At 39.5% G+C, this 15,458-nt stretch overlaps 1 protein-coding gene across 1 annotated transcript in view; it reads left to right on the top strand.

Annotated features, from left to right (window-relative positions):
• The window catches only part of LOC126162410 (acyl-coenzyme A thioesterase 9, mitochondrial-like), a 90,741-nt gene that overhangs the window by 17,031 nt on the left and 58,252 nt on the right, over positions 1 to 15,458 (top strand). The window contains exon 3 of the mRNA XM_049918906.1: positions 5,586 to 5,710. Within this exon, the coding sequence (XP_049774863.1) occupies positions 5,586 to 5,710 (125 nt within the window). The remainder of the gene's footprint in view (positions 1 to 5,585; positions 5,711 to 15,458) is intronic.

The raw sequence follows: 15,458 nt of genomic DNA, 5'->3' as shown, positions 1-15,458 counted from the left end.
AGGCTAATCTATAAGTTCTGCATTGGTCCATTGCGTGAGGTCAGTTGCTTGAGTAATTTGGATTTAGTAATTTTAATGCTTTGTGGCAGATTTCTTTATCTGCATATCATTACTCAGTGAATTCATGTATGACACTGACCACGTATATGAGACTGACAACATTAAAATGAGCACTTGTGATCTAAACCAAGCTTTGATAAGCTTGGCCTGACTTTTTTGTGACTGATGAAAATGCAGTATAGCTGCTACTATGGGTGTTTGCTTCTATAATATGTCATTAGCAATTCACACATTTCTACAAAAGGCAACAAGTCAGGGTCTGCTGCTGGAGCTAGTTTAGGCAGTAACTGAAACATATCTGGACCATACCAAGAAAGAAAGACTTGCTGCTGACTATTGAGATTGGTTTACCTCAAATGCTGTGAAGTGCTGTTGCAGTCTATAGGATTACTAGTCCTCTTTATCATCATTGCCTGCCGAGAATGCAGGTCCTGCTGGCAGCTGGGGGGGGGGGGGGGGGGGGGCTGATGGTGGGTGCTATCTGCTCCAGATGGAGCTCCACAAATTGTGCTCCTAGCTTTTATTCTTGCTGCTCCTGTTGCTCAAGTCGTTGCTCTTGCTGTACCCACTCTTGTTCCATTTACTGTTCTTCCAATTCCATTTGTAGCTGACATGCCTTTACAAATTCCATATTCATTTTACTGGTTTTTGTTCACACACAATTTAAAATACCTCATAACCACACTTTATTGAACTAATACAAGATACGTTAATGACAGGATGGAACACAGAGTTCACTCAGCAGTGTAATACTAGGCTACACAATTTGAAAATCAGTTCAGAGCCAAGAGTCTTCAATTGCACAAACACAAGTAAACCACATAGAGTCCATGAAAGGCAACAAGTATTACAGCAGTGTTCATCAATGTTGCACTAATCTGGAAGATCATGATGTTAAACAGTATGGGCACAATATGATACTAACAGGGAGCCCCCTTTATCCCAGGTACAAGGCAATTGCCCATGCCCAAGTGACATAGCATGGCCTGTGATGACCTTGCTTTGTTCTTGTATGCCAGTGTGTCACCCCATGGAGACTGCCCCAGCTGCACTGCTCTATGTGGTAGGTCTGTATCGGTATCACTGGAGGATATTAAAGGGATTGTGGTAATCTTTGCTGGTTCCTGGGTACAGTAGTTATTGTTCATTGAACAACCCAAGTAAATGTTTTATAATGTATGCACTGTAGTTCTTTGTTTGTATTGTCTTCACTATTAGTTTCTTATATAATATGGATCCATGTAACATTGAAGTGAGCCAGAGGACTGCTAAAATGATATTGTAATAATGTCCAATGGTCATTCACAACAGTGAAAAGTAACTTTCTTTTCATTATGTGTACTCCTTTTTTTCCTTTGTTATTTGGCAGATAGTCCTACAGGTGGTGACAGCTTTGTGGCAGTGAACACATCATTCCTTTCAGTCTTTTCAAAAAAACTGCCTTGAAAGCCTTCCATGAAGTGCAGATAAAATATTAGCTAATAACAACTTCAATAACAGTGCAATTGACGAAAAGTTTGTCAATTACAAAAATGGTCTATGCTACTTAAAATGAAAAAAAAACTAGTTAAATAGTTATTGTTTTCAGAATGAAATTTTCATTCTGCAGTGGAGTGTGCACTGATGTGAAACTTCCTGGCAGATTAACACTAGAATGGCAGAGTTTCTGACATTCCTAAAATGGCAGAAAGGACTCATTTTGATTCCACATAAAATATTTTCATGTTTGACTTAAACAAGTACTTTATTTTAGTTTTTGTTATTCCATTCCTTTTTTACTAGTAGTCACAGTAATTATTTAACATGATAATTAATAATTACTTACTCATCTGGAAGATCATGATGTTAAACAGTATGGGCACAATAGGATACTAACAGGGAGCCCCCTTTATCCCAGGTACAAGGCAATTGTCCATGCCCAAGTGACATAGCATGGTCTGTGATGACATTGCTTTGTTCTTGTATGCCAGTGTGAAAATGTCTGCTTGTGTCTGTGTATGTGCGGATGGATATGTGTGTGTGTGCGAGTGTATACCTGTCCTTTTTTCCCCCTAAGGTAAGTCTTTCCGCTCCCGGGATTGGAATGACTCCTTACCCTCTCCCTTAAAACCCACATCCTTTCGTCTTTCCCTCTCCTTCCCTCTTTCCTGACGAAGCAACTGTTTGTTGCGAAAGCTTGAATTTTGTGTGTATGTTTGTATTTGTTTGTGTGTCTATCGACCTGCCAGCGCTTTTGTTTGGTAAGTCTCATCATCTTTGTTTTTAGATATATTAATAATTACTTATTTATTTCAACAAGAAAATATCCTATAAATTGATTGTTGCTAATGCCAACAAATTTCTCGAACTATAGATTTTCATTTATCATCTATCTGTACAATCTTCTAGACACATCTTCTAGACACATTTAGTATTTTTGGTCCATATCACTCTTACAAGTGTTCTACAACTCAAGTCATTGGACTCTGCTAGATACACTTAGCACAGGTGATTTCTGTTTTACACCCACATTTTCCTCACACAGCTTTGAGGCAGTTTACAAAGTTTTCAATGGTCTTGTTGCCTTTGCAGAGGCTGATTTGGCACTTCCTTTGCTTTCTACATGATTTCAATCCTATATCCTCTTTCTCTGCCTGATGTTCTTGCTCTTTCGTTTCCTTGAGTTCATTCACCAGCTGAAGTATGAACTTCTTCCTTTCCATTTTCCTGTTTGTAACTATGTTGTAGACGACTCCTGCATTTATTGCCACCATGACCAGGATGTTGCAGAAGGCTTGCATTCGCCATCTCCTACATGCAATCTCTGTAGCATATTTACGGGTCATTTGGTCAACCACGTCCGCCCCATATTTTGCTGCTTTGTAGAATGTTAAGGCCTCAGGTTTCTTCTTTCTTTCCTTCCTTGCTTACTGTTACTTCAGCATGCAGTGTACTCAGAAGAATGACATTTTGATTGTTATTTTCTTGGTATAAAGTCTTATGGCACAGTCTGTGTTGCCTGTATGATGTAGGATGGTGGTGGAGTGTGTTTCAGCATTGGGCTTCCTTACTTCATGGGGGATTTCACAATGAATCTTGTTCATTGTACAAACTAATGAAGTTTTCTTTTCTTTGCGTGTCTTAGCAATTTTAAGACACATAAAGAAGTTGTCTCATCACATTTCTTCTTTTATTTCCAAATGACTGCATGACATACAGAACAGTGTACTTTCCAAATGGTTGCTTCTCTCTATGCATGTCCTCTTTGCTGAGGTATGGGAAAGCATTTCATGTATACTTTGTTGTTACATCGACAGCCAACCAGAATTTGAGACCATATTTGTGTGTGAATTGAGTGAACTTGCATCTTGTTTTGCTTGTGGCTCATCAGTGGTCATATTTTCTCCAGGGTGTTAAGAAGGAATACAGTTTTCAGTCAACTTTCCCCAAATTTCAGATACAAGAGAAAATTTGTTGGGTGCCAGACATTCAGCTCGGGTCCCCCAAGAGTGCGACATACCTTTTGCACAAATGACACCCCAATCCTACTTGATGGCTCTCGGTATCTGTATTTCCTCAAGTGACACAATCCAGCCATTGGTTTTTTAGTATTTTTTGAGCATTTGATTCTTTGTATTTCTTCATGAGACATAGCGTTCCTTCATCAAAAATAAGACGGAAGGCACTGATGACAGAGTCATCTACTCATTGGCAGATGTAAGCATTGGGACCTCCTCTCTCCTTTAGAATGTTCACAGTTGACCTTTTTCCAGAAAACAAAAAATTGGCAATCTCTCACATGGTTCAAAAATTGGCAATATCCCACATTGTTCCATCCATGGCAACCATCTTTGTAGACACTTCCAACTGTACCTGTTGTGATGAAAGCTGTGACAATTGATGTAGATCAGCATATGAATACTCTTCCACTAATCGCTCCTCGGTCACATGTCTCAGGTACAGTATCATCATCTTCATCAGTGAAGTCAATCTCTGATTCAAATTCAAAGAGATGTAACACTTCTTCATCAGAAAGTCAATGCTGTTGACACATGTTTGAAAACATTTTTCATGGACAAAAACTATTCCTAAATGATACAGTAATAACTGTGATAGATTGGAATTTACAGGTGGCAAGTTGCAACAATAAGCAGCAACAGCTCTGCATGACTGCTGACTCTTGCTTCTTCATCATTGGATAATTTATATGTATTCAGAAGAGAAATTACAGTGGGGTCAAATTTTACCCCTTCTACCATTCAAGATATATCAAATGAAATGTTGAAGAAAAAAATATATTTCGTAAATCCTACTACATCACCATACACAAGAGAAACACTTAGGAAAAGTCACATGATTTCATTAATGAAGTAAATAAATTGGATATGACAATGAAAGAAAAAAGTACGACAGGTGTAATTTTGACTGCTTCCACCATTCTAATGTCAAAACTGTGGACCGGACCGAGACTCAAACTCGGGACCTTTGCTTTCCATAGGCAGTTGCCTTTCATAGGCAAGTTCTCTATCGACTGAGCCACCCAAGCATGACTCACAACCCATCCTCACTGCTTCACTTTGACCAAGGCCTCATCTCCTACCTTCCAAACTTCACAGAAGCTCTCTTTCATGCCTGGAAGTAAGGATATTGTCAAGATGTGTCCTAGCCACAGCCTGGGATGTTTCGAGAATGAGATTTTCACACTGCAGTGGAGTGTGCTGAAGTGAAACTTCCTGGTAGATTAAAACTGTGTGTCAGACTGAGACTCAAACTCAGGACCTTCGCAAGAATTATGTTCACCCAACTTGACTGAAATCTGTTATATTATTATATTACGAAATTTCAGAGCTATATTGTCAATTTCGTAACAGCCCTGCATTCTTTTGTGTGTATACTTTTACTCCTGCTTTCTCTCTCTCTCTCTCTCTCTCTCTCTCTGACCAACTGATTATTTTCCAAGTATTTCTCATAACATGTGATCACTGCATATAAATATTGTATTTTGTTTTAGTGTGAATGTGTTATTTTCTTTCACTTCTCAGAACTGTTTCCTATAGTTTCTTGCATTTACATATTTCAGGAACTTCATGTAATTATTGCAAACCACATTCTATTTCCCTGAATTTCAGGAAGGAATTTACTGTTGGCTAACAATGATAAAAATCAATATTTGCACTGATTTTCTGTTCCAGCTATCCTCCTTAAAGCATCATGATCATCAGCTGTAGCTTTGTTACATCTCCTCATTATAGCCAGATTGATCCATTTCTTTTATTTTCTTTTTAGGTACAACCAACTGGAATTTTGTGCATCCCTGAAGACTTACTCTCTTTTTCCATTCTGTTCTTTCAGTTATTTGAAGCCACAGCATGATTAGGGCTTAGAGATAAAACAAAAGTTTAGCTGTCATATTTATTTAAAAATACCTTTAGTAACTAACATGTTTATGTTATCAGGGCAAAAAAATACTATATATTCATGGCACTGATCACTTGTTAATGTCAATATCACACACTTGTATGTGCCTCTTTCTTTTTACTTGACAGTGAAAAATCATCTTATAGAAGTCATGGGGATTCAGCGCAGCTACAAACCGTTACAGCTGAGTCGGAGTCATTTGCTGGAGTACCTACCAAAGAGCCAGGATGAACTTCCTGTTAGGAAAATGAAGGTATTCAGAAAACAATTTCCTTGAACGTTTTTGTGAAGAGAATTCTAGCTGTTTCATATAAATTAATAATTTATTGAGACGTATACATGTACTTTTAATAGGACATAGTTGTGAGGTAGAAGAAAGATATTCATAGTGAAATATGGAGTAAGCAGTAGATGTAGTGTCATCATTACAAAGATTGCAAATTGGACAAAATTTCGTGAATGAAATAGATGTTGTATAACATCAATAAAAATATGACTCTAGTCGTGATCACCTCCTATCCTCTCCTATCAGTTGTGGAATCTGAAATAAGACACAATTTATTTTACTGATGTATTTCTTTTTAAGATTTTATTTATTTCCTGTACATTATGCATCAAACCTCTATCAATTCTTCTTTTACTGTATGCTGTTGAGGGAATTCATGGTTCAGAAAACTTATTCATTTTCTTATCTCATTTCCTCTCCATTCATAGCTCTACACCTTACACCCAAAGCAATTTCCTCTATTACTATGTAATTGTATGTGTACCACTAGAAGGCTTAAAAAAACAGAATAGCAAAGATTGTAATAATTGCAAGGATTTGAGTGTAAGACATTTCAGATAATGACATATGTGATATGTACACTTTGCTCTTCAATCATGTCCAATATTTCATGACAGTAGAGGAGAGTTTGAGTAGATGTTGGCTATTCACATTAAGCTGTTTAATGACATCCATCACATATGTTCAACCTGTAATGTTGTCTGTATCTGAAATTTACAAAGGTAGAAATTTAGAAGCAGATTTGACCTTGTATGTTTGAAACATCAGTCAGAATGGTCATTATGAAGAACATGATGGTTTATACAAGCACATAATATGCCAAGATGATGATTTGTGTCCTGATGATGATCTTATAAATAAAAAATGACGGCTCAGTAAATAGAATCACTTTTGATGTATTTTCCAACATGAATTTCATAAAATACATTTCAGTTGTGGAGTTCTGATGACTGGAAATGAATCATATAATGAAATGAAGCCTATATGTTGCCCAAAGGTACACTCAAGATATCTGCAAAAAATGCTCTGAAAATTTGTCTACTAGTTTTGGAGATTAGTGTATTCAGACAGGCACAGCAGTTTTACAGTTTCATTATTAGAATTGATTAGTGGTGTGGACACACTCAGTAAAGTGCTGTAAAATCCTTATTACCAACAATTTGCGCGTGAGATGTATAGTTTACTGATAAATTGACCAAAAAAAAAGTTAACCTTCACACAAAAAAAAGTATTATTCCGCTACACAAAACACACACACAATTAAAAGACATTTATGCATAATCTTTCAGCCACAGACTCTGCCAGGAAAAAAAGAAAAACACATCATTCATTCACACAAGGAAGCAAACTGCATGCATGCATGCATGCATGACTGCCAACTCCAGTAGCTCATACAAGCATGATTGAAACTATACATGCCAGGAAAGTTCTCAGGACTTCCAAATTAGGTAATAACATTCCTTTGGTCAGCTGTACTTCATCAGCGCCAAAATTATCTAAATTCACAGACACTACTTTCGTTTACATTTCATCCCGTATGCATACTATACTTCTCCTTAAAAAGCAATGTGATGTGTCTAATTTGTCATTTTCACCAATGGTTCCACAAAGCCCAATGCATTAATGGGCCATTCCGGTCCCATATTTACCTAGACCAACTTCCTGCTTACTTGCAGCATAATATCATGTGAATTAATCTTTAGTGTGTTGACAGCAGTTTAGGTGGTTCACTCCTTAAGATTGGTGCACCTCGCATTTGTAATATCCTGGCAGCTGTATCCTCCAGTTGGAATATTGTCCCTCTACCATCAACTATACATCATATAAGGTCAATTTTGGTATACTGCATTATCAGAAAATCTTGGGGTTAGACCATGCAGTGATGATCACTTACCTGGACTACAACCTCTATGCACTGCTTAAAACACTACATCCCCACCTGAAAATCTACCATTGCTGAGCCTAAAGACTCACTATCTCCAACTCCACCTTATTTGTAGTATGGAGGATTTAATCACCTCTGACCCACAAGGACCATATTTGCTACTGACACACGCACGCCAGTGACCAATAACAACTTGTGCTTCATACCCTTCATTATTCCCTCTATACTACACTCCATCTCTGCACTCATACTAGTAGAATTGTGGTTTCCTTTTTCATTTAACACTTGCTTATTCATCCCGTTTCTCCTTACCATTTCTACAATCACATTGGTGGTGTCCATGTCCCATTGCCCAACAGCTGCAACATCTCACGTTAATAAAGAACACTCTTATCCCATATTCCTGTTACTACATCAGTTTCTTCACACTCACCAATAGATAAACTGACCATAGGATATAAATAATTCGGAACACCCCTCCTCACCCTTCTAGGCACATCACACGGCAAACCCCTTAAAAATGCGTCCGATACCCTCTGTTCTGTTTCATGGAGTAGATCTCTGTTTCCCATGTCACTCTCCTCTAAATCATGTGTCAGCACATTCACCTTCTGTATTCTGCCCACAAAATTCTCTACCGAAGGGTAAAAGAATGGATCTGCAAAATTACAGACCAATATCCTTAACATTGGACTGCTGCAGAATTCTTGAACGTGTTCACGAATCAGTAGAGTTTTAGAAACTAATACTCATGCAAAACTCAGCCTGCCATTTTCTCTCATTACATACTGCAAACTGTGGATGATGGGCAACAGGCAAATTCCATATTTCTCCAAAAAGCATTTGACATGGTATGCCACTGCATGTTGTTAACGAAGATACAAGCATACGCAACGGGTTCCCAGGTATGAAAGTGACTCGTAGACCACTTAAGTAGTATGATTTCCACAATGGTGAGTGAAACGGTGTCATCAATAGTGCCCCATGGAGTGTGATAGGACCACTGTTATTTTCTATATACATAAATGATCTGGTGGACAGAGTGGGCAGCAGTCTGTGATGTACAGGAATGTGTCGAAGTTGAGTGACTGTAGAAGGATACAAGATAACTTAGACAATATTTTTAGTTGGTGTGATGAATGGTAGTTAGCTGTAAATGTAGAAAAATGTAAGTTAATGCAGACGAGTAGGAAAAACAAACCAACATTTCTAAGCAATATGAAATGAAATGAGCATGAGCATGTCAGGATTGTAATGGGGAAGGTGAATGGGTGATCTTGTTTTCTTGGGAGAATTTTGGGGAAGTATGGTTCACCTGTATAGATAACTGACATTCATGTTGGCTTCCTCTACTAGCTGTAACTTTGTCACCTCTAATAACTTATTCCGTGACCACCTCCCCCCCCCCCCCCCACCCCCCCCCCTCCACCCCAAATTAGCTGCTAACCGGGTCATTATGTCTTCAGTTGACTTTTCAGAGAAGGGTGTGATCGAACTGGCTGTGGCTGGATCTAATAAAGGAATAGCTTGCTTGGCTAATTCTAGCCATTCCTCCCTAGCTTTAAGCCTATAATGCAAATATGCATTATCTGCTTTCAGTTGCACCATTTCACTTCATTAACCAATATTTGAACTGTCTCCCAACTAGTGACACACTACATTTGAGACTCTACCATTGAGGGACCTTAATCTCCAAAACAAACTTAAAGAACACAAAATATTATCACAACAGGCTGTATGACACAGCTCACACTGACGTATTATGTTTTATCATCATCCATCATGACCCTGTGCACTGACTAGGCACATGCCCTTACCAATGACAATTAACATGAATTACTGGTACTGAATCCACACAAGGTGCAGAATGCCCTGGCAAATCACACTAACCACATATCACAAGCAGTAAATAATGCTCCTTTGTATTGCCACAGAATTGTGAACGTTGAGCCAGTTCTCCTGGCTGTACAAATATAACCATCAAATCCCTGTGTATCACTTGCTTAGACTACATGCCCTCTACACATAAAACAAAGAAAACAACCACAAAAACCTGTAGTCTTCTCACTCACCCCACTGTTTGATGAAACTGCATGCTGTGGTTGTGAAGCCATGCTGTGTGGAGATCGACGTTTTTGGCCAGTTGGCTGATGAGGTCCACAGATACTTCTGACACCTCTCTGTAGCAAGCTAGGATGATGTAGAGGTAGTTGAGTGGCGGGTTGTGAATTTTGAATGCATGTTATTTGATATTAAGTTACAAAATAAAAGTGCTGCGATACCCATGCTGTCTGCAGGCACGTGGTCCACTGGCGGTACCAGTGATGTCAAGAAAGTCATGGCAGCAGGACGCCATTTGATATCCACTTCCTGCTTTGCTGACGCTGTTCACCCCACTCATCAGTGCATGCCTCAGTTTACACTCTTTGGCCCTGAATGAGCAAAGCCAGCAATGTAAACATCTGCTGAATTCTCACAGGCACCCTTTGCTACTGATTTAGAAGTATGGCAGCATTATCGCCCTGGCTGCAGATCGCTGCTCTCCAAGGCAGGGCTTCAGTGCTGCCATGGAGCCTGAGGGTGGCTTATCTTTAGTGATTTTCTAAGTCCATGGGTGTGGACTAAAAACTTTGAGCTGGTCTGGTGGAGCAGACTGCCCAGACTGATGTTAGCTATTGGTTGGGCCATGGTGTGAAGCATGATAGAGACTCCCATGGACCCAGAGTCATGGAGGGTGCTATCAGACTGTGCAAAGCTGTGCTATAAACGGTGGGTATTGCAGCGATCAATAGCACGCTTGTTGTCATGATACATTGCTTCTAGGCGCACCCAGATCAACACCTCATGATGGTGTAGAAATACTCTGCAGGCTGGTTTGTAATTGCATGGTCTCTCTGCAATGTCACCATGATTGCATTGCATGGCCTAGCCACCTTGCAGTGTACAAATAGACTCACTTGGGAAATTAAATATGGAGCTGCTTTTAACTCAGTAATGCCCAAACTTGGTGACAGTGCCTGTATAGATATCAGCAGAAATAAGAGATGCAAAAAATTAGCATGAGCATTTCTTTTTCAGTATTTGAGTAGTTTTTTTCTGCTTTATTGAGCTATCTAGAAGTGTATGCTAGTGGGTGTTCTTTCCTGTCTCTCTCTCTCTCTCTCTCTCTCTCTCTCTCTTGACAGCTTAAGACACAGCCTAGAGCACGGCTGCTCAAATCACAGGGCAATATAAACTATTTTTGGTAGTTGGGAAAAGCAAGGGTGGGACCACAGGCTAGTAATTTTTTCAATCACTCAAATGTTGTTTTGCAATCTGAAGTCCATTGTAACTTTACTACATCCTTCAACAAAGGCATAAGGGGCCTTCCTACATCTGCATATTTTGGAATATATCTTCAGTAAAAATTGGTGATCCCAAGATATGACTACAACTCTTCTACTTTGTTTGTCGTTGGGAAATCTTTTATGGCTTGTACTAGTCATGGGTCAGTTTCGTACATCATCATGTCCGAAAATATGGCCTAAAGAGCAGGCCTCCTGTAATATGAAGTGGCAATAAGAGTCAGGGTCATACCCCTGTACCCATTCAGATACCTCTCATAGATATACCATGTGCTCCCAGATGTCCTTGAAGAAAACAATGATATCATCCAGGAAGACCATGTATTCTTTTGGATTCAGACCCCCATAGCACCCCATCTAATAAGCTGTGGAATGTTCATAAGTCCATGAGGGTAAAATATCAGCATTGCCCCACACTGTCTAAGGTCTCCGTAATGTTCGGCATGGGGTATTGATCAGTTGTTGTTCACTGGTTTAAATAGCTATAATTGCAGCAGAACCTATTAATCTTCTTACCATCTCAGGACTTCTCTGGCACAATGACAACCAGTGCTGACCAGGGACTGGCATTTTCTTCTATAATTCTGTCCTGCAGCTGTTGTTCAGTAAACTCCTATCATTGCTAGTGGATGATGGGGGACCCAATATGGTTTCTTGTACATAGGCGACCTGTTTGCAGTGGCAATTATGTGCTGCACTAGTGACATAGCAGGCACTGGTCCAGGCAGGTTAAATAATTCTGTGTATTCCTCTAATAATCTCTCCGTGTCCACTCTGTCACATCCGTTCAGATGCAACACCTTTCCCCTTGATGCAATTAAACTGACAGACTGTCCTGGGTTCATGTACTCTACACTGAAATCCCCAGTCAACTCGTTCTTTGTTCTCTGGCTTCACTACAGATCAAGTATATCTGCAAGTCAGCTCCTATATCGAACCAAAGCAGTCCTCCCATCCTTTTCATATTGTATCCCACAAGTTGTGTCTAAGAGACCATGTGTTCAGTTTAATTGGTTTTCCTTACATTTCAGGTGTTCTTTGCAACAGTTTGGTTCTCTCAGCACTAAAACCAAGACAGAATGTCCCATCCAGCTATTGTAGATTGACATTGGTGTGATGTTTAACAGGGAAGTCCTGGCCGAGAGTGACATTGCAGCTTATGCCTATGCTAAGGTGAACTTCCAGACACACCCGGAAGTTCCTCCTCCACACTCAGAAATCCAACAATACCAAACCGAGCAAGTGAGCACTATTACTACCTACACCACTTAGCCTACAACATGTTTGGTGTAAATTCACTGCACCAACACTGATTAGCCAAGGATACCTGCCTGTGATCATGTATCCAAAAAAAAAAAACATACAGAGTCCTCCTTAAACATAGCCAGACAGGCAAATGTCTGCCACTGATTTCACACAGGGCTGTCCTGTGGTCAGACTTACTGGGAGTGTTGCGCAGAGATCACAGCACCCCCATCCCATTTAATGGAGGTACACGTGTTACCCTGATTCCATCTTCACACAGCTGCTGCTATTTCTGAAAAGAGTGCCCGACCTGTTTGCACCTTTTAGACTGTGGCTTTGTAGAAAACCACTGAATGTGGTGAGAGCCACATCAATAACATATGACCTCTGTATTAAAAACTACCCGCTCCTCTCTTGGTCTAATCACTGACACTGGCACAGACAAAGCTGCCACAGTTGCTACTGCTTCGCTTCGTTCGAGGTTTTCAGGAATTCCATGCACACTTTTCATGGCATCTCAGCTGCAGACACCTTAAAAACACATCAAGTGCCCATTGTTCTGCTTCCTGCAGAATAGCCTTATTGGCTGAATCATCATTTGTCAGTTCATGTGTATTAACATTAAAAAATTTTCTACCAATACCCATGCTTTTTATACTAAAAGACTGAACTTCTGCAACTTCTCATAGCCCATTACGTACTTTCTAGCATCCTGTACTAATTTTAAACAAGCTGTACTTAACAGCTGCTTGTTACTCCATGTACCTAACTTCATGGCTGTATGTGGCCTAAAGAAAAAAGAACATCTTCCTCAGTTTATTCGAAAATGAGGCACACCAGTGAGTCAGTATCAGCATCAAAGGTGCCTGGAGACACGTTAGAAGTCGGCCATTTCTTTCTTCCATCCGTTAAACATGTTTCCCTACACAAAGCCTCATTATCAGCTGGCTTTTTGGCTATCTCATTCAGGAAATCTATATCATCACCTGAGTTGTAACTTTCTCACCGACAGACATTTTTGGTTGCTACTACAATCACTGGTGTACAGAAAAGAAAGGAAAGAAAGAAAAGCACAACCTTAAAGGCCCAAACAAAAGTTAAAGTGCACTTACTTAAAAACTTGCACTGATTGCCACTGCTGCAGCATCGTCTTTGTTTCTGCCCTGAATTGGTTCACCAAAGCAGCCTTCAACAGTTGTTCTAAAACCAAGTGTAATGGGTCATTGTTATGAGAAGGTGTGGGTAAGTTGTTCCTTGTTGGAGGTGGGTGGAAGTGCCGCCAATTTAAGCAGCCAATCTGTTGTCAAATCTCTTTATTAACAGCCATACGTGCAATGCAAATAAGTGCATCTGCAACAACCAGACAATTTATGGTGAACAGTAATGAGCCACGTGGCAGCCAGGGCTAGGCAGGCAAATCTAGCAGGAATACTCACGCAATGAATATGGAATTACCAGTTGGTGGGCAGTGGAGATTGCTGGGCTGTCTGGAACTCCTGGCTTGACCTAGATCATGGAGGCAGAGGCAGATGCTTGCAGCCCCAAGTGACACTATCAGAGAGCAGATGCTGCTTCACAGCCCAGAGACAGCAAATGTACTGTGGTGGTGTCATACATACGGTGACAACCTGGCACAGGCTGTGTTTTATAGAAAGGCCCAGCTGTGCCGATGGCGACAGACTGGACCTGGGAGTTTAAATATGGCAGTCCAGTGCTGAGTTTACAGGAGAGCCATGTTTCTACATCGCCTGGAAGCCTCAGGAATGGGAGCTGATGACCAGGATCCAACTGTTGTGCAGCAGTCAAACTGCTGAAACTTACTGAAGACTGTTCCACTCCTACGTCAGTGGCACATACGTATGGTGGTTACAGAAGTGTCGGAGATTCTGGATTACAGTATCAGCAGGGGCATTGTTTGGCAGGCTGACTGTGGCTGAGACCTGGTTTTAGTATTGGGCAGCTTTCCATGCTGCTAAAATTCTAAGCCGTTACAAAATGGCACTTAGATTACTGTTGTTGTATGTTGAGTGTCAGTTTGATACTGTAAATTATATAAGAGAGAAATAGAAGCTATTTGATGTAAGTGAGCTTTCTTCAAAGTGGCAGCTCCCTGTGCAACACAAATAATTCGTAGTAGAGTAGTGACAATTTATTGACTGCAGAAGACTCAGGCTAATATATATCAAAGAGCCATGTATTATAACTTCATACCCAATGAGTACAAAAAGTTAAAGAGGATGACAAATTTCAGAGAGACTGCAGGAAATGGCTTATACCTAAGTGTTTAAATCCCCCAGAATTAAATCATGTAGTTGGGGGAGGGGAAGAAGAAGAAGAAAAAGAAAAAACCTGAAGAGTTGTGCTACCAGTTATTCTTTTTGTTAAATATACCTGTGTAGCTTAAGAAAATGTGAATTATAAATCCTTTGTGTTGTGCTATTAATGAAAGAATTACAGATATAGTGTTCTAAGTTAAGCTCGTGCTTTTTTTGTCACTTGTTGGAAGCAAATTAATTACTTAATTAACTGCTGATACTGTGAACACAATCACTTATTCATAGCTGTGTTTGTTGTTAATGTCTACCAAACTCATCTAGCAGCTCTATAGGTTTTGCTCCATGTTGTCATCCATGAAACCCTATGAATGAATCAGTAAAGAAATGCTCAAACAGAAACTATTTAGATTTTCTTCTATCCTTCTTACTGATATACTTCAAAGAAAGCATTTTGTTTCCACTCAGAATCCACAGATAATATGTATGAAGGTGTAAATGTGAACAAAAGCTAACAATTAACCCCTCTTGAACTTCGTATTTAGAGTTATTAAGGATGTCCAAATAACTGAATTATAGATTTCTTAAAAATATCTGTTTATTGTGTATGGCACTTATCTTACTAAAACAACATGTAAAATACAAGTCCATGGCACATTTATCTGATGTTTTGTGTTGCAGGTTGGAAAAATTGTTTTTTATGGGTGATAATTAAAAATGTGTAACACATGGATTTTCCATAGATGGAAAATATTTGCTGCAGTAAGAATGTCTGGATAATGTAACAGAGAGTTGTAACTTAAAGATAATATAATTTAATACTGCATACTTTACACTTCAACAAAGAACATCCCTTAGTTGTAAAACATATTATTGAAAAAGAAATGTTGTATTATGGAGTGTGTTGCTTCATTTTCTACTTTTATTTTTCTCCAGTGAATGAAGCATCTTAATTGTGTTCCTGAAAA

The sequence above is a fragment of the Schistocerca cancellata genome, chromosome 2, assembly GCF_023864275.1.
Source record: "Schistocerca cancellata isolate TAMUIC-IGC-003103 chromosome 2, iqSchCanc2.1, whole genome shotgun sequence".
Taxonomy (NCBI): domain Eukaryota; kingdom Metazoa; phylum Arthropoda; class Insecta; order Orthoptera; family Acrididae; genus Schistocerca; species Schistocerca cancellata.
Note: the sequence above shows the minus strand (reverse complement) of the source record. Positions and strands in the feature narration are given on the sequence as shown.